General features: G+C 46.0%; 3 protein-coding genes across 6 annotated transcripts in view; 2 read left to right on the top strand and 1 right to left on the bottom strand.

Moving 5' to 3' along the window:
* Positions 1-2,631, top strand: part of SLC6A9 (solute carrier family 6 member 9) — a 69,816-nt gene extending 67,185 nt beyond the window's left edge. The window contains exon 14 of the mRNA XM_072997517.2: positions 6-2,631. Within this exon, the coding sequence (XP_072853618.1) occupies positions 6-224 (219 nt within the window). The 3' untranslated portion in view covers positions 225-2,631. The remainder of the gene's footprint in view (positions 1-5) is intronic.
* Positions 2,582-17,995, bottom strand: CCDC24 (coiled-coil domain containing 24). Of its 4 annotated transcripts, none has more exons than XM_020783247.3 (9): positions 17,451-17,995; positions 16,953-17,145; positions 12,171-12,355; positions 9,357-9,464; positions 7,650-7,739; positions 6,366-6,420; positions 4,512-4,581; positions 3,674-3,794; positions 2,582-3,303 (listed from the first exon to the last, which is right to left on the bottom strand). In XM_020783247.3, the coding sequence occupies exons 1-9, from the start codon at positions 17,978-17,980 to the stop codon at positions 2,943-2,945; spliced, it is 1,713 nt and encodes a 570-aa protein (XP_020638906.3). In that variant the 5' UTR covers positions 17,981-17,995; the 3' UTR covers positions 2,582-2,942. The 4 variants fall into 4 exon arrangements, with proteins under 4 accessions (XP_020638906.3, XP_020638910.3, XP_020638905.3 ...); XM_020783251.3 differs by having other exon boundaries at positions 17,510-17,618; XM_020783246.3 differs by having other exon boundaries at positions 17,361-17,506.
* A 118-nt stretch (positions 17,996-18,113) lies between these two features.
* On the top strand, positions 18,114-22,551 carry LOC110073739 (von Willebrand factor C domain-containing protein 2-like). Its single transcript, XM_020783257.3, has 3 exons — positions 18,114-18,707; positions 21,481-21,610; positions 22,040-22,551. Exons 1-3 carry the CDS (start codon positions 18,378-18,380, stop codon positions 22,222-22,224), a joined length of 645 nt encoding a protein of 214 aa, XP_020638916.2. The 5' UTR covers positions 18,114-18,377; the 3' UTR covers positions 22,225-22,551.
* The last annotated feature ends 210 nt before the right edge of the window (positions 22,552-22,761 follow it).

Raw genomic sequence — 22,761 nt, 5'->3', positions numbered from 1 at the left:
TGCAGCGTTTGAAAAACGCTACCCGGCCGAGCCGTGAGTGGGGCCCAGCTCTTACAGAGCACCGGACAGGCCGCTACGCGCCGCCACTCAGCTCCTCCACAGAGTCCCAGCTGGAGGTGCAACTGCTGAACCCTGAAAAGCCCAAGAACGATGAGGTTGGAATGGTGGCTGCCATCACCATCGGAAGCAATGGCTCTACCCACAGCCAGGACTCCAAGATCTGAATCATGGCCTGGGAGGCAGGACAGGGAGCCCTCTGTGCACCTCCCCTTTCCCGCCTGCCCTGGCCCTCCAAACCCTATTCTGCTCAGATGTTCTAGAGTGCCCCCCGCTGGGTGGGGGTGCCCTGGTTCCCAGGCTGTACCAGACTCTGGGGGAGGGGCCTGCAAGTTCCCGCCCCACCCACTTCATTAGTGTCCACCCCTCTGTGCCATCTTGTAACCTTCTTGTTTACAATAATATTCCGATGGCCCCAATTCAGAGTCAGGGCCAGGGACAGAGATGGGGAGGGTGTGCACTGGCTGACCAGGTGGTTGGGGGTGTGCCTAGAAGGAGTACCAAGAGGAGGGTCAGTTGGAGCCTCATTGGCTCAGCAGCCCCTTCAAAATGGATGCTGGCAGCTGCACCTGGGCCCAGGGGGTCTGGAATCTAAAGGGGATTGGAATGCCCCATACTGCCCTGGATCAGGGCCGTGGGGACTGACCCCACAGAGAAGCAAATGGGGAATCTGGGGAGGGGGGAGGCAAGGTGATGTTGGGAGCAGTTGTAAATGTAAATGAGGGAACATTCTAAGCAAAGCATAGCCGTGGGCTCAACAGCCCTCGGGGGGCTGTTGCCCCTGCCAGGGCTCACCGGGAGATACGTGAAAGACTGCACACCACCCACCAAGGCACAAACCTCCCCATCTTCCCCACCTCTCTCATGTCTAGGACAGGAGAGGGAGTTGCTCCCCAACACTATCAATAGGCACTTATTTTGAGTCATGATTCCCACTTAAAGAAACATTATCACTAGAAACTGTGTAGTGGGTTTGACAGATTAATAATGTGGGGGAATTGCTGGAGAGCTCTTTCCGCACGGGGTTACAGTCAATGAAAGGATGGGCACATCACTAGCCTATGAACATAACAAGCCTCCATGTGACTGCAAATTGATCTCAAAGATAGCCTTACTTGCACATCCATCTAGAATCTCTTTCTCTCCCAAGCCCTCAAATCTCTCCTACAGGGATCCAAGCAGACATAGAGTACTTGGGAGATAGATAATTGGTTAACTATCTCCCACTTCTTAATAGAAACGAGATCTTGAAGAAGTTACTTCTATGGGTGTGACCCTGTAGCTGCCTGGATAGCTCCTAGAAACTTAGGACTGAGAGTTCTAAGTCCAAAAAAGTAACTTCTCCAGGCTTTGAGCACAACTGAGACCCTGGATGCATCTTGTGACTGTGATTTAAATCCAGGGCACACCCGCAGGCTAGGGACAGAATATGCCAATCCATCACACTTGGCTTTGTACAAGTGGGCACCTTTAGACTGTACAGCACCATCTCCTGGAGGTTCAGCCAAGCCTAATATTCTTGGTAGTGATCCTGGGGGAGTTGGGTTAGGGGGCCAAGGTGGGCATTTGGACACACTGTTTTATACCTTTGTCCTGAAAAGGAGTAAAGGAATCTGAGTGGGTAACTCATAGTGGCAAAAGCCATTGGGACCTAGACTGCCCCACCCCCTAGGGAAGGGAGCAGAGCAAACCATGGTGCCAAGAGCACATGATGTGCCAATACTGATCCACACCACTGGGGGGGGGGCCCAGAAAAGGCAAAAAGCACAACCTTTTATACCACCCATCCCTAGCCAGGCATGACCAACATCTCTGGTATTAACAGTGTGTGTGTATGTGTGTGTGTGTGTAAACTACCAGACCTATGCTGCAGGCACAGCCACGCTGGCAGAGGCACTGGTGCTCGATCTGGCTGCAAGACTTCTCTCTAACACACTGCAGGGCCCACACTGGCTCAGATGGGTAGTAGAAGTCACTAATGGTTCTGTCTTCTGGCCTCATCACTCCTCCTTTCCCTGCCAGTGTTTCTGCCTGCACTTTATCCCCTAGAAATGCTTGGGAGGAGGAGGAGGAGGAGGAGGAGACAGGAGGCAGCCCTGACAGCCATTGTTCTGCCCTCTGTCCTGTGGCAATGTCGTCAAGTCATTTAACCATGCCAAACGGTGCATGCTGGGGGCATCCCTAATTCCCCATTATGCACAACTGCTGTGGTGCCAACAAGCAAGAGCACCTCCGGTTCCTACCCCAGCTAGTGGCATGGGCACCGTGGCCAGTGTTTAAGTGCCAAATGTCTGCATCATCATGAGCAGATAGAGAGGGGACAGATGGCTCCATGCCATGATGGCTTTTGCCCTAAGTCTCCAACACTCAATCCTTTCTTCCTCTGTACCGAAGATGCACTATTTAATGCATGGTTCCATGTCTGTCCTTCGCTCCCCGTGTCAAGTGTGGCAAGGACCGTTTGCTGCCTCTCATTGTTCATAGCAATAATTGTGATGCGTTTCCCATACTGTGACTCTCCCAGTTGTAGATTTTTAAAGTCCAATAGATTTTAATGAAATTTATATTCCTGAATCAAGGATGGTACAGTCCTTTTTGTGGAGGGGGAAAGGGAGGGTGGTCTTGAGGGGCTGCATTTACCCACTGCTGCTAACACAAGGGTCACTGGGTCCTCATGATATGGTAGTGGTTGTAGATGATTGTCTGTGTTCAGGGTAGCCATTTCTGCATTTTCACATCCTCTGGAATGCCACATGGCCCGGTACCCAGAGATGAGCGAAAGTCACTCCAGCCAATGTGCCCAGTTTTGGTACAGGAAGCTATGATCCCCCTGTAAGGACACCACAGTGTAAGGGCGTCCTGAGGAAAAGGAAGGCCTCCTTTCCCTAGCTGGGTCCTTTACATCGTAGCAGCCTAGTGCGGAGGGAAAAGCGGGGCAGTGGGCATGGTTCTGCAGGAGGCATGGGCTGGAAGGCAGGCTCCCACTCTGGTGCTCCTGTCCTGCAAGCTGGAGCAATCCTGATGCCCTTGAGAGGCATCGGAGTTATAGAGGCAGTCAGTGGGGTGCCGCTGTCCTTCCTTGCTTGCTTAAATTCCACTGCATCCCATTCCAAATTTCGTTTTGCTGAAGGGCTCCACCAGGGTAGTGCTTGATGGCGTAAAGGAGATGTCTGATGTGGTGAAGAAGCTGTAGTAGAAGCATGACTGATCTTTACCAAGTTTGATCCTTTGGCTGAGCTCTTTGGACTGAGAAATGAAAAAGAGAGAGAGTTACAGGGAAGCTGGGGGTGCTGTCCAATGTCCCACCAAGTGAAATCTCAAAGATGGAACTCCAATGGCTCCTGCACTGAATTCCAAAACTTTGACCACAACAATCCTATCATAAAGCAACTCTGAACTGTGCCCACTACTCTATAACTACAGTACGACTGCAAATCTCTTTCACTCCAGATGTTAGATTGCAAGCCTCATGTAGCCATAGGTAGGGCACAATAGTAGTTGTAGTCCAGCAACATCTGAGGATCCCATATTTCCCATGCCTGTGCTCTGTACAGCTCCACTGATGCCCCTCAATTGCACTTTCCTGGACCCTAAGTTGCAAATATTATTACCTTACCGTGTCTGGGGTGGAGAGTTACTACTCCGGAGCTGTTTTGAGATCAGGGAAGAGCTAGAGCATAGTTTGGACTGACTCATTTGCAAATCTCGCTCCATGGCACGCTTCTCTTCTTGTAATTCTGTGGAGAGATGGCTGCTCTTAGGTGGAGAAACATCAGCACTTGTGGAGACCACTGGACTGACACTCACAAAAAGATCAGCTGTCTTCTAAGGCAGTGGTTCTTAACCTTTTTGAAAGAAACGCCCCCTTGAGCCATTGAGGAAGTTATCATTGCCCCCCTCCCCGCAGTGATGATATCTTGTTTGTTTGTTTGTTTGTTTGTTTGTTTGTTTGTTTGTTTGTTTAAGACACTTAAATCCAATGACCCCTGAAAACAAAATTCAATTCCAAGAAAATGAAATGCCCCCCAAAAAGTAACATTTAATGATTTAGTTGCAAGTGAATTTTAAGATGCAAAAAGAAATATAAAAATGGCATAAAAACAAATGCAGGAACTAAAAATTTCAAGACAAAAAGTCTGAAACTAAATTAAAATTGGAGGAAAATATATATTCATGCACACTGCAAAAAGGCTGCAGCCATCTTCACAAGTTTGGCTTGCTCCAGCGCCCCCCTACTGCCTCCCTTCTGCTCCAGCACCCCCACGCCGCCCCTTTTCGTTCTACCGCCCCCCTGAAAAATGAAATCGCCCCCTGGGGGGCATTATCGCCCACGTTAAGAACCACTGTTCTAAGGCAACCATTACTTTAGGATGACGACTGCAGTCAGCATGATGCTGTATCCCTCCGCCACAAAACAGTGTCAAGTAGCAGCGTAAGACCAAGGCTCTGCATACCTGCCATAGTGGGTTCATGTGTGGTCTGTTGTAGCTCTTTAGCATGTTGGTATGCCTCCTCCAGCTGGCACTGCAGAAGAAGAAGGGATTTAACAGGACATTGAAAATTTTTTTTCCATTAGCCTGCTTCCTCAATATGCCAGTGTCTCCTAAGAGAACCTAGTGCTGGAAGTCCTCCCACAGTTGCTTCTTTACTTTTCCTTCCCATCTTCTATTTGACCTGGTCACTCACTGCCGAAAGCAGAAGAGGGACAGGTAAAAATGCACCCCACCAGCACCAGGTACTTGTTCTCCTGGCGCATAACATTTATGAGCTTTCTGTAATCATAAGCCTGTCATCAAAACTACTAAGGGAAAGCAGACAAGAGAGGTGAGTTTCTTACACTTTAGCATTGCAAAGTGCTTGAATTTCTGTTTTTGGCTTGTTTGGGGTGTTTTGTTTTTTTAATTCATGACATACACCTCTGTTTCACAGTGAGTAGCTGTGAATTGTGCTTTTTTCGTGCTTCTTTTTTTAACTGACCAAGAGCAGCATGGTAAAAACTTTGGGGATTTTGATTTCTCTCCTATTGCAGTTTGTCTCAGTATTCTGGTGTGTGCGTGTGTATGTGTGTGTGTATTGGACTGTGATTACACATTTCACTTTTTTTTTAAATGAACGTTGCCATTTGCATGCAGGTACACTATCTTCACATTCAAATTCCCTATTCATACTTCTGGTAAATGGCTGTTTCCCCCACTTTGCCATCAGAGCCTTGCCTTCATCAAACCACAGCAAAATCCTGTGTTTTCTGCTCAATTTCAGTACACATACATAATCTAGTACAAGTCTATTCTTATTATCACTCATTAGCGTTTACTACATGTACCATCATGACCAGGTATCAGTAAAATGGCATGAAAATCATGACTAATTCTGGGCACATGGTTCAAGATCATGATGCCAGGTTCTGGTCCCATAATATGTTTGATTCACTGGGTGGTGCCTTCCCTGATACTATGACAGAAGATGGAAAGAAAGCATGGTATCATCACGAAACATCACCTCCAGGACAACAGTGACATGAAGGAAGCAAGTATGGCATATGGCACACAAGATGCACATTTGGGAAAGTTCTGGCTGCCGGGGCTCTGGCTTTATCTGCTGAGTCCTTGAACATGTCCATATGGGAGTTGCAAGCAATGCAAGAAGACGTAGTACATCATAACAGCAAAGCAAGAAGAAAGAGTAAGACTAGTGTGGAATGCATGTCTGAAACGAAAAGTGAAAGAAATTGGCAGGAAGTAACATGGCCTTTACTCTCAGAGATGCAGAGTTGCAAAGATCATTTCAGTCAGCAGATGCTGACAGCAGGAGGCAGTCTTGCAGCAATCCTGCAAGCCAGTGTGATGGTGCGTTCATACTCCATATGCTATCCTGCCACTCACATTTCCTAATGCCTACATACAACCAGTATTTCAAGTTTGGGTACAAGCAAAAAAGGGGAGCTATTTGCACAGCTCCAGAACACACACAGAAGCCAAGTGTCAATCCATTCAAATGTCACTTCCTTCTTGATGAAACCAAGAGATCTCACTCAGTGCCCACATGTGCTTCGCTCCAGACCAGCAGAGAGGATTAACTATGTATATCCCACAGGTCAAGTTATTATGTATGTAGAACTGAGAGATATTCTGGGCCAAGGAAATGTTGCACTAGAAACTTGGCTTAAGCCTGAGTACAAACCAGTCTAAGTAAAGATCAAGTAAGACTTAAAGCAGACTCTTGGAAGTGTATAAAATATACAAAACCTATTCATAAGGAATAGTATCTCTCAAAACACCTACATAGGGTGACAGGAGTTCATCTTTTACCTGTAAATAAGAGATGTATCTTTCCAGAGAATAGCATTCATTTTCCAGCAGGGTCCTAAGAGAAATGGGATGGCTAGTGAGATCCATGTGGTGGGAGAAACCTGGGAAAACAAGCTACTGCCAACATTGCAGGCTTCAAGACACCTCAGCTTTCCCACTTTTGTTTCACTTACCTCTCCTTATACAGCACTGAATTCAGCAAGAGCACATCTACTGCTTCTTTACATTAGCCATTCATTGAGCTCTAGATGATAAGTATGGCCCCTTTTTAAAAATATCACTTCATGCAAAGGCACAAGGATTTTTTGCTCATGACTAACATCTAGGGCTTAAAAAGTTACTTTTAAAAAATAATTGATCACAGTTATACTCCCACACTCCTCACAACAGTTGTAATAGTTTTAAAAATACATTTTTAATTTTTCCATGACTAAAAAAAATATATTTTTCTAAAGAGAAAAATAAACCACTGAAATGCTACTGGCCAATGATCTCTAGTAAAAAAATGCACTCTCCTCCCTTCTGCCTGTTCATTGTACCACCCACAGTAGAGCACAAGGTACAGCAGAAGCCAAGCATTTGAACCATGCAGTACTTCTCTGCCATTTAGAAGGCCACCCACCTCATTATTATCAAAATAACTAAAAGGCTACTATTACAGTGTGAAAAGAGCTAATGTCTCCCTCATCACGTTACTGTAGTTAATAATAATTAATAATAATAATGTGCCATTAAGTTAGTTCTGACTTATGGCCACTCTTTTCAGAGTTACCCAGGTAGAGAATATTCAGGTTTGCAATTCCCTTGGGGATGCCCTGGGATTGTGCAGCTTGTCCAAGGCCGCACAGGCTGGCTCTACTCACAGGAGGTAGAGTGATAGTGTAGCTGCACAAGATAAGCTGCCTTGGGTATTGCGCAGGCAATGGCACATACTGCCACGCCCAGTGAAATTTTGGCAGTATCTTTGGTCATGCAGACTGAAGAATTCTGCAAGTTGTAAAGCAAAAAGTAGCTTTTTCCAAAGTCTGCTCCTAGCCCTCCTTCCCTCTTTACAATTACCTTAACTATTCTCCACCACCAAGTGTTCTGTTGTACAGTATTTGCTTGCTACAAAATTTCTATACAGTATACCAACATATCTGGCCAGTGTATGTCTCCCTTCCAGACCCAGAGCAGGCACCTGTGACCCTTTTATATCTCCTTACAACACTTGTCCCAAGAAGAAGAAAAAAACTGAAATAGAAGGCAAAGAAGCATCACACTATTTTTTTAAAAAGTCCTTACCTAAGTCGAGAAGATATATCACCAATTTGGGCAATATTCAGTTTATTACAGAAGGGCCCCAGGTCATTAGTGATTCTGGAGGATGCTGGTCTAAGGAAACAAAGAGTGGATGAGCTGCCATGGCAGGCTTGAAAAAGGTCAGCTGTTCCTTGTAGGCAGGCAGACTCACTGCCTATGAGAGATGGGCATTCTCCCATTAGGCACATTTCAAAAGGGACACTTGAACCATGATTGAGAACCAGAATTTGGGTGGAAATGTCCACTGCTTTCTTCCCATGTGCCCTAGTTTCGACAGTTTCTTGATTTTCTGACCTCCCTCTGTGGATGTCACAAGGTAGGAGCCGGTGAAAGTGACTTGAGATATTTCTCAGAGGCACCTGATTGAAAGAGCAGCATCCAGATGACTGGCTTTCACACAGGTTCCTAAACTCACTGCAACATTCCCTATCGTGCCATATACAGTATTTGGATTTTACGTGGATACAAAGTTGGTAGATGATCAGAAATACTTTGAAATAAGATTATACAGCTTCAGCCCTTAATACAGTTACTAGGCAGCAAGCCCATGGAAAATAAATTGATTCTTTTATGAATAAATGTGCATAGGATTGCACTGATACTTAGGACTTCTAAATTCATCTCTTCCAGGGGAAAAAACCCTAAAAAAATGTCATTCATGCAAGTTTAGGCCTGCATTTTCAAATCCACTTAAACAAAACAAAACAAAACAAAAACATTTCACAGAAGAAGAAACATAAAAATCAGGCACAAACCAACATACAGAAAAGCAAACAAACAAATCACTAGGTTTTATATGTCATGCTGAACAATATAACCTTTTTAATAGTTACCCGAGATTATTACACTGTAATCTTACTGAGTTCAAAGGGACTTGGTGTCAGGAGAATTGCACCCTCAGTTTATCTTCAAGCTGCTCTTAGCTTCCTCATCAAGAGAATGAAATACACTCTAATTTCTTCAAGGACAATTCATACTTTCCTCAAGGGAAAATTAATTTATGAAAGCAATCTCTTAGCTCAGGCATCAGAGAAAAAAAATAGCCAAAGCATTTCAAATTGGAGCAGAAGATAAATGGAATATGCAATAGGGGGATCAGGAAAGGGCAAGGTGGAGGGCTGAGATGAAGTTGGGAGAAAAATATCAGGTTATTATATTTCCATAAAATATTTGAAGTCCTGACAGAAAGAATTCATAAAAGAGAAAAAGAAGAGGAAGAAGAACCACTATCACAACAACGGCACAGAAGTTGTTTACTATTCCCTTCTTCTGAGGTCCTGCTGGGACTCTGCAGCTTGCCTAAGGCCAACACAGGCTGACTCTTCAGGGATGTACAGTGGGGAATTAAAGGGGATTAATATAGCAACTACATGTCTAGATCTGCACCAAAATGGAGATAAAACACTCACAAACAACAATTGTTCACAAGCTGCTGCTCCATTCAGTCTGCATTATGTTCGAAAACTGGACAACAGAGATGAGCACCAGAGATTACCCATAGAAACAGAGAGAACCAGTTGCTGCTCCGTTTCAGAATGTACAACATGTGGCACTCCATGGTATTACTCTTTCTGCAGATAGTATCACACATGAACTTCGGGACCACCTGCTGTAACACAAAGCCCTGTGCAAGGCCTCACTGAACTGAGGTATCACTTTCCTATAGACAGAGCTATTCTTAGATGTTACCTGATGAGGGCACTACTTCCACTCCCAGACAAAGGCCGACTGTTGCCAGCATTCAAAGCAAAGGTGACCACATGTGGGCTGTATTTAGCAATGATGTCATCTTGGTCTCTGTAATAAGAAACAGAAGAAATACATGTATGAGGACAGTTGGAAACAAGAGCCCTGCCACCATCTGCTAGATGGAATGAATATGATCCAAGCAAACCTCTCCAGCCAAAAAGGCAAAGCAGGCTGGACAACACCTCCTTGCAACTCCTGAATCTCCCAGGCTACTGGGTTATGGCCTTTGGGATCAGAGGCTTCCCACTTGTGACTTAGTGTGTAGGGAATCATGGGCCGAATATATATATGTCAATATGGAAACAGGGAAGAACTCTTATCAGAAACATACAGGGCTGGGATTGAAGAACAGTGGTGAAGTCTGAAGGGTATGCACACGGCACAAAGAACTTGAGTGTGTGAATGTATGCAAGAACAGCTCTGCCGGATCACGCCAAGGGCCCATCTAGTCCAGCTTCCTGTATCTCGCAGTGGTCCCACCAGATGCCTCGGGGAGCACATGACACAACTAGATACCTGTCTCCTGATATCCCTCCCCTGCATCTGGCATTTGGAAGTACCTTCCTTCTAAGCCAGGAGATTATACATCCCCATCATGGCTTGTAACCTGCAATGGACGCTTCCTCCAGGAATCTGTCCAATGTAAAGGCATCTAGGTCAGATGCCATCACCACATCCTGTGTCAAGTAGTTCCACTGACTAACAACATGCTGGGTAAATAAATATTTTCCTTTGTCTGTTCTCACTCTCCCAACACTGAATTGGAGTGGATGTCCCCTGGTTCCAGTATTGCGTGAGAGGGAAAAGAGATTCCCTCTATCCACTTTATCCATCCCCTGCATAATTTTCTACGTCTCAATCATGTCCCCCTCAGGCACCTTTTGTCTAGACTAAAGAGCCCCAAACGCTGTAGCCTTTCCTCATAACGGAGGTGCCCCAGCCCAGTCATCATTTTAGTTGCTCTCTTCTGCACCTTTTCCAGTTCCACTATGTCTTTTTTTAGGTGTGGTGACCAGAACTGTAGGCAGTACTCCAGGTGCGGCCTTACTAGCGTTTTGCACAATGGCATTAAAATGCTGGCTATTTTATTTTCCCTCTGTTAATTATACCTAACATGGAATTAGCCTTCTTCACTGCTGCTGCACGCTGGGTTGACACTTTCACTGAGCTGTCCACCAGCACACCAAGATCTCTTTCCTGATTAATCACTGACAGCTCAAAACCCAGTTTATTAAATAACGTTTTGATTTTTTTGCCCCAATGTGTATTGCTTTACATTTTCTTATATTGAAATGCATTAGCCATTTTGCCACCCATTCACCCCGTTTGGAGAGATCCTTCTGATCTTCACCACCTGGGAAAGTTTTGTGTCATCTGCAAACTTGGCCGCCTCACAGTTTATCCCTGTCTCCAGGTCATTTATGAACAGGTTGAAAAACACTGGTCCCAGGACAGATCCTTGGGGCACATTACTTTTCACCTCTTGACATTGTGAAAATTGCCCATTGACACCTATTCTCTGTTTCCTGGTTCTCAACCAATTCTCAATCCATAAGAGGACCTGCCCTCTTATCCCTTGACTGCGGAGTTTTCTCAGCAGCCTTTGGTGAGGGGCCATGTCAGATGACTTCTGAAAATGCAGATAGACGATATTATTCACTGGTTCACCCGCATCCACATGCCTGTTGACCTTTTCAAAGAATTCTAAATTGGTTGAAATGAGGACAGCCAAAGCCCACATTGTTGCTGATCAGCCTATTCTGACTATTGCCCTTGTCCAGCTTTCCATTGTTTACACAGGAGCAAGGCAGGAAGACAATCCTCAGCCAAGGGTTCCTGCAGGTGCTGATTTGGACTCTCACTCGGATGAATGCCCCCTTTGACTAGAGGTGTGGGGACATAATCTTGGCCTCGGGCAATGGACTGAGCACTCCAGAGAAACAAAAGCATCAGCCAGACTGGCATTCCTGATGCAGAAGTTTGTTTCTGAGATGCCTGCATGAAGGGCAGTCAGACTGCAACCTCGGCAAACTAGACCTCTGATAACAGACTGCAAAGTTGTACAACAATGGCAGAACCACAGTATGGATAAGGGGATCAATTACCACTATTACTACTTACCCCCCCTTATCCCCAGTGCAAACCCTATGGGAGGGCACTGACCATTTGAGCAAAAACCCTCTTCACTTAATATTAGAAGTAGGAAAACACCAGTATTGGAAATGGAATCAGTTGGGAAGCACCTCTGGAACAGTCGCTCCAGAAGAAGGAAAGGAGAAAAAAACGCTGCTCTGGCTCGTTTGGCAAAAACCTTGTTGGACACCAGTCTACCACCAGCTGCATCTGTTGGAGACTAGTACGCTTAATGTAATTCCTCAAAGGGGCCTAAGATCTTAGGAGCTTCTCTTTCTATTTTTCCAAGCCCAATACTGTCATCCTGGAATTTGGCTAGGATATTAACTATGAACTCTCTCCTTCCAGTCTTGTGTCTCTTCTAATCCTGTGCCAAATATGGGTGCCAGTCTTGTGGCAGTTTGTGTCATGGTCACTCACAAGTGTATTGTAAGCTTGGGTTTGCAATGTGTGTACACACACACACACACACACACACACACACACACACACACACACACACACACACACACACACACACACACACACACACACACACACACACACACACACACACACACACACGCATCCAAATGGTCATCACCCCATCCCACCCCTCCAGTCCTTTGTCTTCCTTAGTACCTGCCCTCCTGCATTGCTTTTTGTTGCAGGCTGATCAGGAGAAGTCGAATCTCCTCCCTCACTAGCTCCTTGAGGTTGGGAGGGGCAGCTAGCAAGGCCCTGCTCTCTACTGCTGGTTCAGGACTCTCTTCCAGTCTCCGATGACCTGAATGCAGCTCCTGATAGAATTCTAACAGGGTCTGCACCTGTGAAATGGAAGAGGTTTAGATTGTATTAGGGTAACACATAGCCACATACTAAAATTCATCTTCTCTCCAACCCTTTAAATGGCAGAACTTATAAAAACAGGGTCCTAACACAACCTGACAGATCCCTTCCTTGCCTGCTCAGGGAGATGTGGATTCGAACCACCTACCTCTTTGCAACAAGACATGCAAGCTAAACTGAACAAGCAAATGCAATCTTTCAGAAGTTCTTGTCTCCTGTTAATAAGATGATTCAGTGAACACACAAAAAGCTAGCATGGATAATCTCTAACATGATGGTTTTTAAAGTACATTTCATGAAGATCAGAGGATTTCTGAAAACTGGAGTGAAGGGTTTTGGGACCCGGGTAGGTTTCTTGAAGTATATCACATATTAAGGGATAAAAGCAATATGTAAGGCTATTTTGTGGGAAGGGAAGGAGGACGTACTGATAAATTATTGCTAAACAATGTGTTCACTTCACCACTTTCCCTTAACACACTATTACTTGGGGAAGTTCCTCACTTTCCCTTAAGTCCATCTCTTTGTGTGTGATCTACCCTCTGGCATCTTTGTCTATTCTGCTCTGCTTTCCTCACTACTGGTCCAAACTCATGGTTATATTTTGTGCTGCTTTGTTCTTCTCCCCTCCTAGAACTCCCTCATAGATCCATATACTCTCTCCAATTCCTTAACACAATTCCTAATTATGAAACTTTGAGCAGTGTAATACATTTTCAGTGAACCTTCTGTGTTTCATAATAGAATACTGCTCAAACAACAAATACAGATATATGTATTAAAAAGTATGCTATAAAAATAAACCATGTGTGTTATCCAATCCTATGGAAGCCCACAGTTACTTATTAAACATATCCACTCCTCCTTCACCACCACAGTCTGGGCCAGAACCTTGTCATTCCACAACAGTTGCCAAGAGGGAACTGCATTGTTGCTGCTTGTATCGCTGGCACTCCATAAAAGGCAAAAAACAGAGGACATGCGCCCCCACTCTCCCTCTTCCCAATGAAAGAAGTCAAAGTCATAGAGCCAAAATATACCCAGCCCCAATCAACATAATGTAGGGCATTTAGAGGGCAAGTGAACTCCAGAAGTCCCTTCTGGGCCCCAAACATTAAGAAAGGTGCTACTATAATACAGCTGCATCCCTGGACAGCCTCCCCGATATTTTCATTGGGGAGGGGGAAAGGCACATAGACAAGAACAGTGGAGATTCAGTGCTTGGGTCAGGTTTGCTAGCTTGAGTTAAAGAAGCAATAGAAATCCAGGTTAAGAGGCCCCTAAAAGGGGGTGTGACAGAGTTCACAATACAAAGGGCTGAATGAGCATCTTTGGATACCCCAAGGAAATCCCTGAAATACAAGGATGTGGGAGAGAAGGGGTTGCCAGGTGATGCAGCTATTCTAGTTGTAGGGGAAAGTAAGACAATTACCATGTGAAAGGCCACTGGGATGTTTACTGTTCTCTTGGCCCCAGCCAGGACCAGGCTGAATAAAGAAAGGGCATGAATGGCTGGAGGAGAACAAAAGGCCTGGAACAGCATGGATTAGGGACTCTGGCCAAGCATTAGGAACCAGACAAACTGGGGGCTGGCAAAAAAGGGGGGGGACCCTGCAGACATGCAAGGAAGGAGGCACCAGCATTATTCTATTCTCCATAGAGTATAAACAGACTAGAAAAGCACCTGGGGGGTGGAAAAGCCTAAAGTAGCACTCATGCTAAGACATATTGCAAAAGTATTGCTCTGAGTAAAAGTGCAAAAGTATCGCTCTCAGAAGAAAAACGCTTGAGACCCGGCCCCTGAATTGCAAGGTCAGAAAGAGAGCAAAGGGGCTCTTAATGAAATTTACAAGTACCTTCTTTTAGCCTGTCCAATGGTAGGCAAATCACCACACTTTGTAGCCTTAGAAGAAAAGTACAGTAGATGCTGTTGCAAAAAAGAAAGCAGCTGCCCTCCTCCCCATCTGCCAAACATGACCCCCCTCGATACACACAGCTACCAGGTAAGCAGAGCAGGATTCTGCAAAGTCCTACATTTCATCACAGATTCTATTATATATGTGAGTGGAGAGGTACAGGCAAAGCAGGTTTATATATGTAGATACTACTGCCTACAACAATATGTGCTGAATATGTTCTCTAAACAAGCCCTTGCATGGGACTTCTGCTAACATTTTCCATGAATGTGTCATTTGTGAATGCTGTTAATAAGAGGCAGAAAGCTAAACAAACCATTCACTAGAAGTACTAGTATCATTAAGCATTTTTATAGTGTTGACAGAATACAAGATGACATGTTTTCTCCTCAGAATAAGATAGATGGCCATCAGGAATCAGCAGGAGGGATGGAACTAGAAGCAATGCCTGACAATGGTGAAACAGACACATCAAGGCTAGGTTAAGGCAAGACTACTGAAAACAGGGAAGGAGACTATGTCCCCTCACGGATGTTGCTAGACAGCAGTCTCCATCAGCCCTAGCTTAGCTTATGGTGAGAGACATAGGGAACTGCAATCTAAAAACATGGAGGTGTACATGGGCCCTGCCAATGTTTAAAAATGTGAATCTTGTAGATGGATTTGGGGAATGCAGCTCTTCATTGGGAAGAGAGAAAAAGATATAGCTGTTCAGGTCATAGGAAGTAGCAGACAGAAGAGGAGATATTAAAAACGAGGAGCTTGAGTAAACCTGAGGTTCAATTTAACTTCACTGTTAAAATACACCTAAAACAATTAAAACACAACAGCAGCCTATGAGATGTTCTTAACAAAAAAGAAAAGATCCCATATCTAACAAGGAGGAGGATGTGGTCTGTCATGGAACACTGAGTTCAGGGAGGCCCACTCTCATTGTCCTGGTGTGGATGAAACCAGGAGGGCCAAATGCACTGAGGGCCAGAGGAATCCACCTGCCTGCCACCCTCACAACACTTTAATCATACTCAATTAAGCAGTGCTTCCAGGGAGTTACCAAAAGTCCATAAGGCTAAGTGCTTTGACTTTTATACCAACCCTGCAAGGTAGAAATGCCACCTCATCTACAAAAATACAGGCTCCTGGTAGATGGTCAAGGCAAGGCCTGGTTTTAAGTACCACAAACCCTCTTACTCCAAAAAGTCAAACAACTGTATGAAGAAATTTTATATGAAGATGGTGAAAATGTCAAAAAGCGGGGGGGTGGGTGGGTGTCAAAAACATTCTCAACAGTTGCAAAAACAATCAAAAGGGTTTTAAAGCAAACAATCAATTAAAAGTTTGAGGCCAAGCAAACCCACAAGAAAATAAGAAAGCTTGTGGTTTAGGCATCTGGCTCTGGAGCCAGAGGCTGAGAGTTTGACATTTATACACATTGTCATACAAAAATGTACTTCACAATATAGTGGTGCCTCGCTAGATGATGATAATCCGTTCCACTGAAATCGCTATTTAGCGAAATCATCATCTAGTGAAAAGCATTTCCCCATTGGAATGCATTGAAACCTGTTTAATGCGTTCCAATGGGGAAGAATCGTTGTTGTCTAGTGAAGATTGGCCATAGGAAAGCCGCTTTGCGAACCGCCAATCAGCTGTTTAAATAGCTGTCTTGCAAAGCTTAGGTCCCGAAAACACCCATTTTGTGAGCACGGAGGGAGCTATCAAAATTGTTGTCTAGTGAAAATCGGTTTGCGAAGCAGGGACAAAACATTGTCCAGCAAAATTCCCCCATCACTGTTTTGCGAATCACTATAGCGATCGCAAAAAGTCAATGTGTCATGTGGGGTAACTGTCTAGCGAGGCACCACTGTACTGTACAGAATTCAGAAATAATATTAATAGGCAAAAGTGTAGAACTTAATGTATCATTTGGTGGAATGAAGCCCACCTTGGGTTCTTTTTAAGGAGAAAGGTATTAAAATATTTTAAATAACATAATTTAAATAAATGTATCATGAACATGGACCACAGTACTAGCAAAACTTTTAAAATGTTTTAAATAAAACGAACATTTCTATTATTGCACATCTTTAAACTGCCCTCAGTTACAAAAGGCAATTATTTTATGGATCTCATGTCCAGAAATAAGAAAAGCAGATACTGTATAAACGTCACATGGAAGACAGTTATCTTTATGTGTACATGTGTATCAGTCGAACTGTTGTCCCCCTCCAGATATGTTGGACTACAACTCCCATCATCCCAGAGGAAGTACAGGCTCTCTTTCACTTTTATATCCATTAGTAAATCAAGTCCTTTTGCCAAAATAATAATAATAATAATAACAATAATAATAACAATAATTATTATTATTATTATTATTATTATTATTATTATTATTATTATTATTATTATTATTATTATTATTATTATTATAAATGAAGTCGCCTCTTTAATTCTGGAGAGCTTGATTTGATGCTCCTGTCAAATAACTCTTCAGCATCAGCCGAGGCTAGTGGGCTGTATAAGGTGTCGGTGTTGCTCTCTTGTGAACCATGTGATGTAGGAAAATAGAGAGCAGCCAACCTTGCGTATTTCGTTTAGCCTGGAGCCCTTTTCAGAGGCCAGGGGCTCCAGGCTAAACAGGTTTTCTATACTTCACCTCAGCATGAAGCTCCAAGCTGCGCTCCACAACGTCGACACCCAAGATCGCCTTCACCTCAAGCCTCTCACTGGGAGCCAGTTGCTCCTCCATCATCTTCCAGAGCGACGGGGTGGGCTGCAAGGGCTCCCCTGACACACCAGGTAAGCACGGCATGGGGGCGCCATCCAAGGCCAGCAACAGCAGCTGGAAGCTTTAAAAGAAAGACAGAGCTTGTGAAGGCGGGAAAGCAAACAAGAGGATAAAGTCCCAGGGCATGCCTGCCGCCCCCCCCCCGCGCGCTACCCCAGTCTCAGCGACACCCCAAGACACACGTGGCTTGCGTTTCTGCTCAATAGACAACTATTTCCCGATGCCCGGCAGCAGCACCCAGTGGTCACAGCCAAGCGGGCTCGCCCACGCCTTCACCTCAGCCTCTCCTTCCAACGCCGCCCCTGCCCCATATTCTCCCTTCCTTTTGGCACACGACGAACCGCCCCACCGAACCGGCTTTCCTACCCCCAGCTTCCTTTTCCTTCCCATTTTTGCCCGCAACTTCCGCCAGCGCCGCTCCGCACCTCGGCCACCCGCCGCCTGCCGGAGGGAGAGCCGGGGCGGCCGGGCGGAATCTGGCCCTCCAGTTCTTCCCCAGACCCCTCGTGCGGCTCCCTCCCCTCGAAGCTCTCAAGAATATACACTCGCCATCCCCGTAGCAACGCCCCCCCTCCTTCCTCAGAAGCCTCGCCTCTTAAAGGAGACGCGGGCAGGTGCCTCGACCGGACGCGGCCCGAGGTGGAAGGGAAGCGCCTAAAAGCGGCTGGCCCCGGCGTGTGCGCAAGGGATGGGGAGCGAGGGGACCCGCCGCCTGGACGCGCCGGCGAGGCTGCTGATGAGCGTCCTACCGTTGTTCGTATGGCTATGACCGAAAAAGGAAACCCACCGTGGCCGCTGCAGAGGGAGGGCGGGGGGTGGCCGCTGAAGTTCCAAGGTGGAGCCCGGGGTGTGTGTGTGTTGGGGGGGGCGATTAGGGAGATGAGCGGGGGACGCATACTCTGCAAGCGGGATGGAGCGCACTGGCAAACTCCGCCGGGGGGGGGGCAGGCCGGGAAGGGGCAGTGCCGCTGGTCCCTCCCTCCCTTTCTCCCTCCGTCCGGCCGAGGGGAGGGGGCGCCGTGCCCCTGAGCGGGCTCGAGTTTCGCGAGGGGGCGGGAGTCGCGGCGGCGGCGGCACAAAGGCCGAGGCGCGCCCCGGCTGGCCCGAGCGTTTATCGGGCGCAGAAGCGTGGAGGGCTTCCAGGCGGGACCCTCCGGTCGCGACACCGTGGATGCCCCCCTTCTGGACCGCCTCCCGCTCGCTCGCTCCGCTCCCTTCCGGCACTTCTGCTCGCCCCTCGCCTTGGCTCTCGGGACCAGCGGGCGCTCCTGGCGCGATCCCTTGAGTTTAGCGATGCCCTTTGCTTTGGTCCACCTGCCACTGCTGCTGCTGCTGCTGCTGACGACGACTCTGGTGCCCAAGCCGGGGCTGGCGGGGCCCGTTACCACCTGCGATGCCAACGGGAGCCTGTACTACGTGGGCGAGTGGTATTTCCTCGACAGTGACCATTGTACCCAGTGCGAGTGCACGGCCGAAGGACCCGCCTGTGCCCGCACGGAGTGCAGCGCGCTGCCGCCGGCCTGTATTCACGTCAGCCACTACCCCAGCGACTGCTGTCCACGCTGCGAGCGGGTCGGCTGTGAGCACCGGGGACAGGTGTATGAACTGGGACAGCAGTTCCAGGTAACGCCGAGAGAGGAGTGTGTTGGGCGAGGGTGGCATGAGAGGGATCCAGGGGAGGGGACGGGGACGGGGGGGGGGCAAGGACGGGTGAGGACGATAAATGCTGCTCTCCCTCAGATAAAGAATCTAGGTAAATTACCGAGCTTTTGTTTGTTTGTTTTGTCGTTTTACAACGCCCAGAATCTTTCCAGCTTGTATGGCCACTGTTGGCTAAGAGATTCTAGAAGTTGCTGTCCCAAAAAAGCAGCTTTTCCGAGCTTGACCAAAGAACGACGTAGGAGTCACGTCTGACTTTCATATCTGTTCCGAAAGGGAAGCCTGGATGGGACGGTTAATGAACTGGAGGCAGTTTAGGAGACCTTACTCTCTGCCTTCCTCCTTCTGTGTTTGCTACCTCTTTGTCGTTTGGCGGAAAGGAAAGATCACGGAACCCTACATTGATAAATGGCTTTCAACTAACACAGTTGCAAAGCATTTGATCAAGAGACCTGTGCTGGATCCTATCAGGTTGATCGCGTAATATGCAAGCTGACCACTCTTAAGTCAAATTGGAGTACTGTAACAGCTTCTTGGACCCACTTAGCTTTCATCTTTCTCCTTTCCTAAGCTTGACATTGACTAGCGACTGTCTGTTGCATCCACTCTACAGTATATTTTAGGATCTGAGTCAGACGAAACAATTCCTGGCATGGCTGTTCAAGATAAAAAGTCTGGCCATGGCGGAAGGGCTTGGGGATTTTAGCTGTTACTCCAAAGAAGCTATGTCCTTCCCCAGAAGTGGCAGGTTCAAGCCTGCTCCATTCTTGAGCTCTGTGTATTTAGGAATAGCACTGATTTAGCGTTTGCAAAAATATGAGTGCACAATGTCCAGTCCAGAAAATGGACAGAGCAATATTCTCCAGCTGAATTCTCCCTCTTATCCAGCAAACCAAATTTATCAACTGCTCCTTGTGCACCATCTTTGATGACAGCTACGCCTCGGCTCACCACCCTCTGATTTAGGCAGACTCAGATTACTTGAAAAGGCAAAGGTTTGGGAGCTCAGAGCTGGGGTTTAGCTTATCTTAAGACACCTGCCTCTCACTAATTTTCTATTCTCACTACCTAGTGATATTTCTTTTTAATTCTCCACTCCCAGTCACTAGGGGTGTCCAGATTTGCCAGATCAAGATCCCAGATCTTTAGAGCAGAGAAGCCATTCTCAAACTTTTTTTGGCTGGGATCATAAACACTATATGAAAGAAATATCAGGATTATATAAGTTGTATAATGGACCTTATAAGGTGGTGTGTAAATCCCCCCCCCCAATCTGTGCCCCCTCTCCTTTAAATGTCCCAGGGCCATCCAAGGGTCCAAATCGCCTCTATTAAGAATTACTGTTTTAGAGCATATGCTGAGCGATATGCCTGTGGATCAGCACAGCCATGCCTGGACCCAGGATACTTTGTATTTGCACAAAAGCTGCTAGTGAGGCATTAAATGCAAATTGATTTAGGGGGAGGGGAAACACACACGCACAAATTGCCCGAGGAAGAATGTGCTTAGGACTGCTTGGAAGTAAGTTCCATCAGCATTCATGAACTTATTTCCAAGATGTGCATAGACGTGCATGACAAATGAACTGGTTAATTTTATTAGCAAAGCCAAGGAAAATAGGAGACAAGTGCATTAGAAGAGAAATGCTGATTTGTAGATACTTATAGTGAAGACCAGGTAGCAACTCCCGATGAAAGATTGCAGAACCTCCTTTAGAATGTTAAAAAGTTTACAGTAATTGTGTTTAAAATATACCAACATATCTCTGAACGTTGTGATCCTGATTAAAGTATTGTGGACCATGGTGCTGCTAGTGGCGCTCTCATTTCTCTTCATTATTAATAGTTTGGTTTCATCAGCCTTGGCCTCTGGCTCTGCTCGTAAAAAGGGCAATGATGCTAGTATCCCTTGTCAAATATTTTAAGCAACAGCTTCATCTGATGATGGATTCCGGGAAGGCTTTGTCCACAGAGACATAGATCTTATTTGGCACACTGCAATCCCTGTCGGTTTTGCCTTACTTGGAACAACTATGCCCTACCCCACATTATTTGCTATAGGGAAACATTATTTAAGGTATTTGCCATTTTCTGAACTTTAGAGTAACCAGAGTAACCAGAAGATTTCTGAATAGATGAGCTGCAAAGATACTTGAGATTGTGGGCCAGCAGCTAACAGAACGGATGGTCATAATTGGCAGGATGTATAAATTGAAGAGAGATCAGGACAGAGGCTTATTTGTAAGCAGAATCAGTGAGGTTTGGGTTGATAGCGCCCTCTGATGGCATTCTGTTGGGAATGTTTGTACACATTATAGAAAAGAATGGGCCACAGGTCTCCATGGATATCTGAGACAATTAACTGGGTGAGCTATCTTTCACCCTCTCTTAACCCAAAGGCCATCTTCAGAAGAGATACAGATACATAAATATACAGCTAGTCAGGTCTTTCATGCTTGCTACCTGCTTGCATAACATTTCTTTGCTCGAATTATGGGGGGAAATACATTTTTTTTGGTAGGGGAGCACTTTGAAGTCACTCCCTCATCTGTTCTGTAATACAGAAACAATCACTATGTCAATTTGTGTTAATATGTACACTGAAAGACATTATGCAGGTATGGCAACTCCCAGGAATTTATTAAAAAGCTTCATAATTATGTGTCTGTGACTGTTACTTATGCAGAGATGCCATTGAAAGTTGCCTTGTGACATACACTAACATTTGTCTTTCACAGCCTTCAGAATGTGAGCAGTGTACCTGTGACTTAGATGGAATTGCCCACTGCCTAGTGGCAGACTGTGCCCCTCCACCCTGCGTCAACCCCATCTATGAGCAAGGCCACTGCTGCCCCACCTGCAAGGATGGTGAGAAATGTTGTCTATCATCTCCCTGTGAAAAGGACTAGTAGTGCCACTTCCAAGTTGTGGGATATGGTCTGTCAAGGTCCCAATCCTATTGGAGGGTGGGGGAAGGGAAACACTTAGCACTGGCCAGTGGCATCTGAAAAACACTCTCCTTGAAGGAATCAGCAAAAACATGACCCTGTTTTCTGTTGTAATAAGAGGAACCTCCCATATAAAATCTACCTTAACAACACAGTGAAGGACTGCTCCCAGCAGTGCACAAAGACTAGAGAAGCTCCATTTAAGGGGCAGAGTACAGGGCTGGAGTGCGATTATTGGGAAGCAGCAGTTCTAGACGCTTAAGACATCTGCCACGTCTGTTTTTGTAATTCCCAAGATTCCAGGAAGCACATATTAACCAGAGCTTAATATGAACTTGTATCTCCATAGGGCCCAACTGCTATGTGGATGGGAGCCAGCGCCGAGTCATACCTGCTGGGGAAAGTGTCTGGGTAGGGCCTTGCACCCGATGCCGCTGTCACGACGGCCAGGATGCTGGCTACTGGGAAGGAAACCGTTTAGCCAAATGTGAGCGGCTACGGGGATGCCGGGCTACAGCTGGACACCAGGCCTGAGTTACGTTGAGCACCAGATCAATTCCTTCAAACCTCTGATATTACAAAACAACCCGAATGTGTACTCAGCCCCCCTCCAACCATATTCACAAGCAATGCTGATCTGAGTCCAGAGCTGCTTTTTCTCCTAAAATTACTATGCAAAGGATTGAACTCCAAGGACAAGCTGTTGAAGTGGCGCCCTTTCCTGTTTCCTTTTATTTAAGGAATCTCTCTCCCAATGAAGACTCCCATCAATTCCATTCCTGTTCAAACAGTATCTTCCGCAGATCACTCCCCAACAGTTTCACTTGTGTGAATATATGACAATAAAGGCTTCTTATGGAATATTTTCCTCTCTGAGCAGTTGTGTTTGCCGCTTCCTGGGCCAAATTACCCCTTTTGTACTAAAGCTAGACAGAAGAGGTTAGTATAAGAAGTTGCAAGTTTCAAAATTATTCATTTAATCATGCCGTTTGACCTTATCATGACGAATATGAAGAAGCCAAAAGAACTGCTCCTCCTGCAGGCAGCTAGGAATGGTGACTGTCTTCTACA

Source organism: Pogona vitticeps, chromosome 4 (assembly GCF_051106095.1).
Source record: "Pogona vitticeps strain Pit_001003342236 chromosome 4, PviZW2.1, whole genome shotgun sequence".
Taxonomy (NCBI): domain Eukaryota; kingdom Metazoa; phylum Chordata; class Lepidosauria; order Squamata; family Agamidae; genus Pogona; species Pogona vitticeps.
This window is presented reverse-complemented; position numbering and strand designations above follow the sequence as displayed.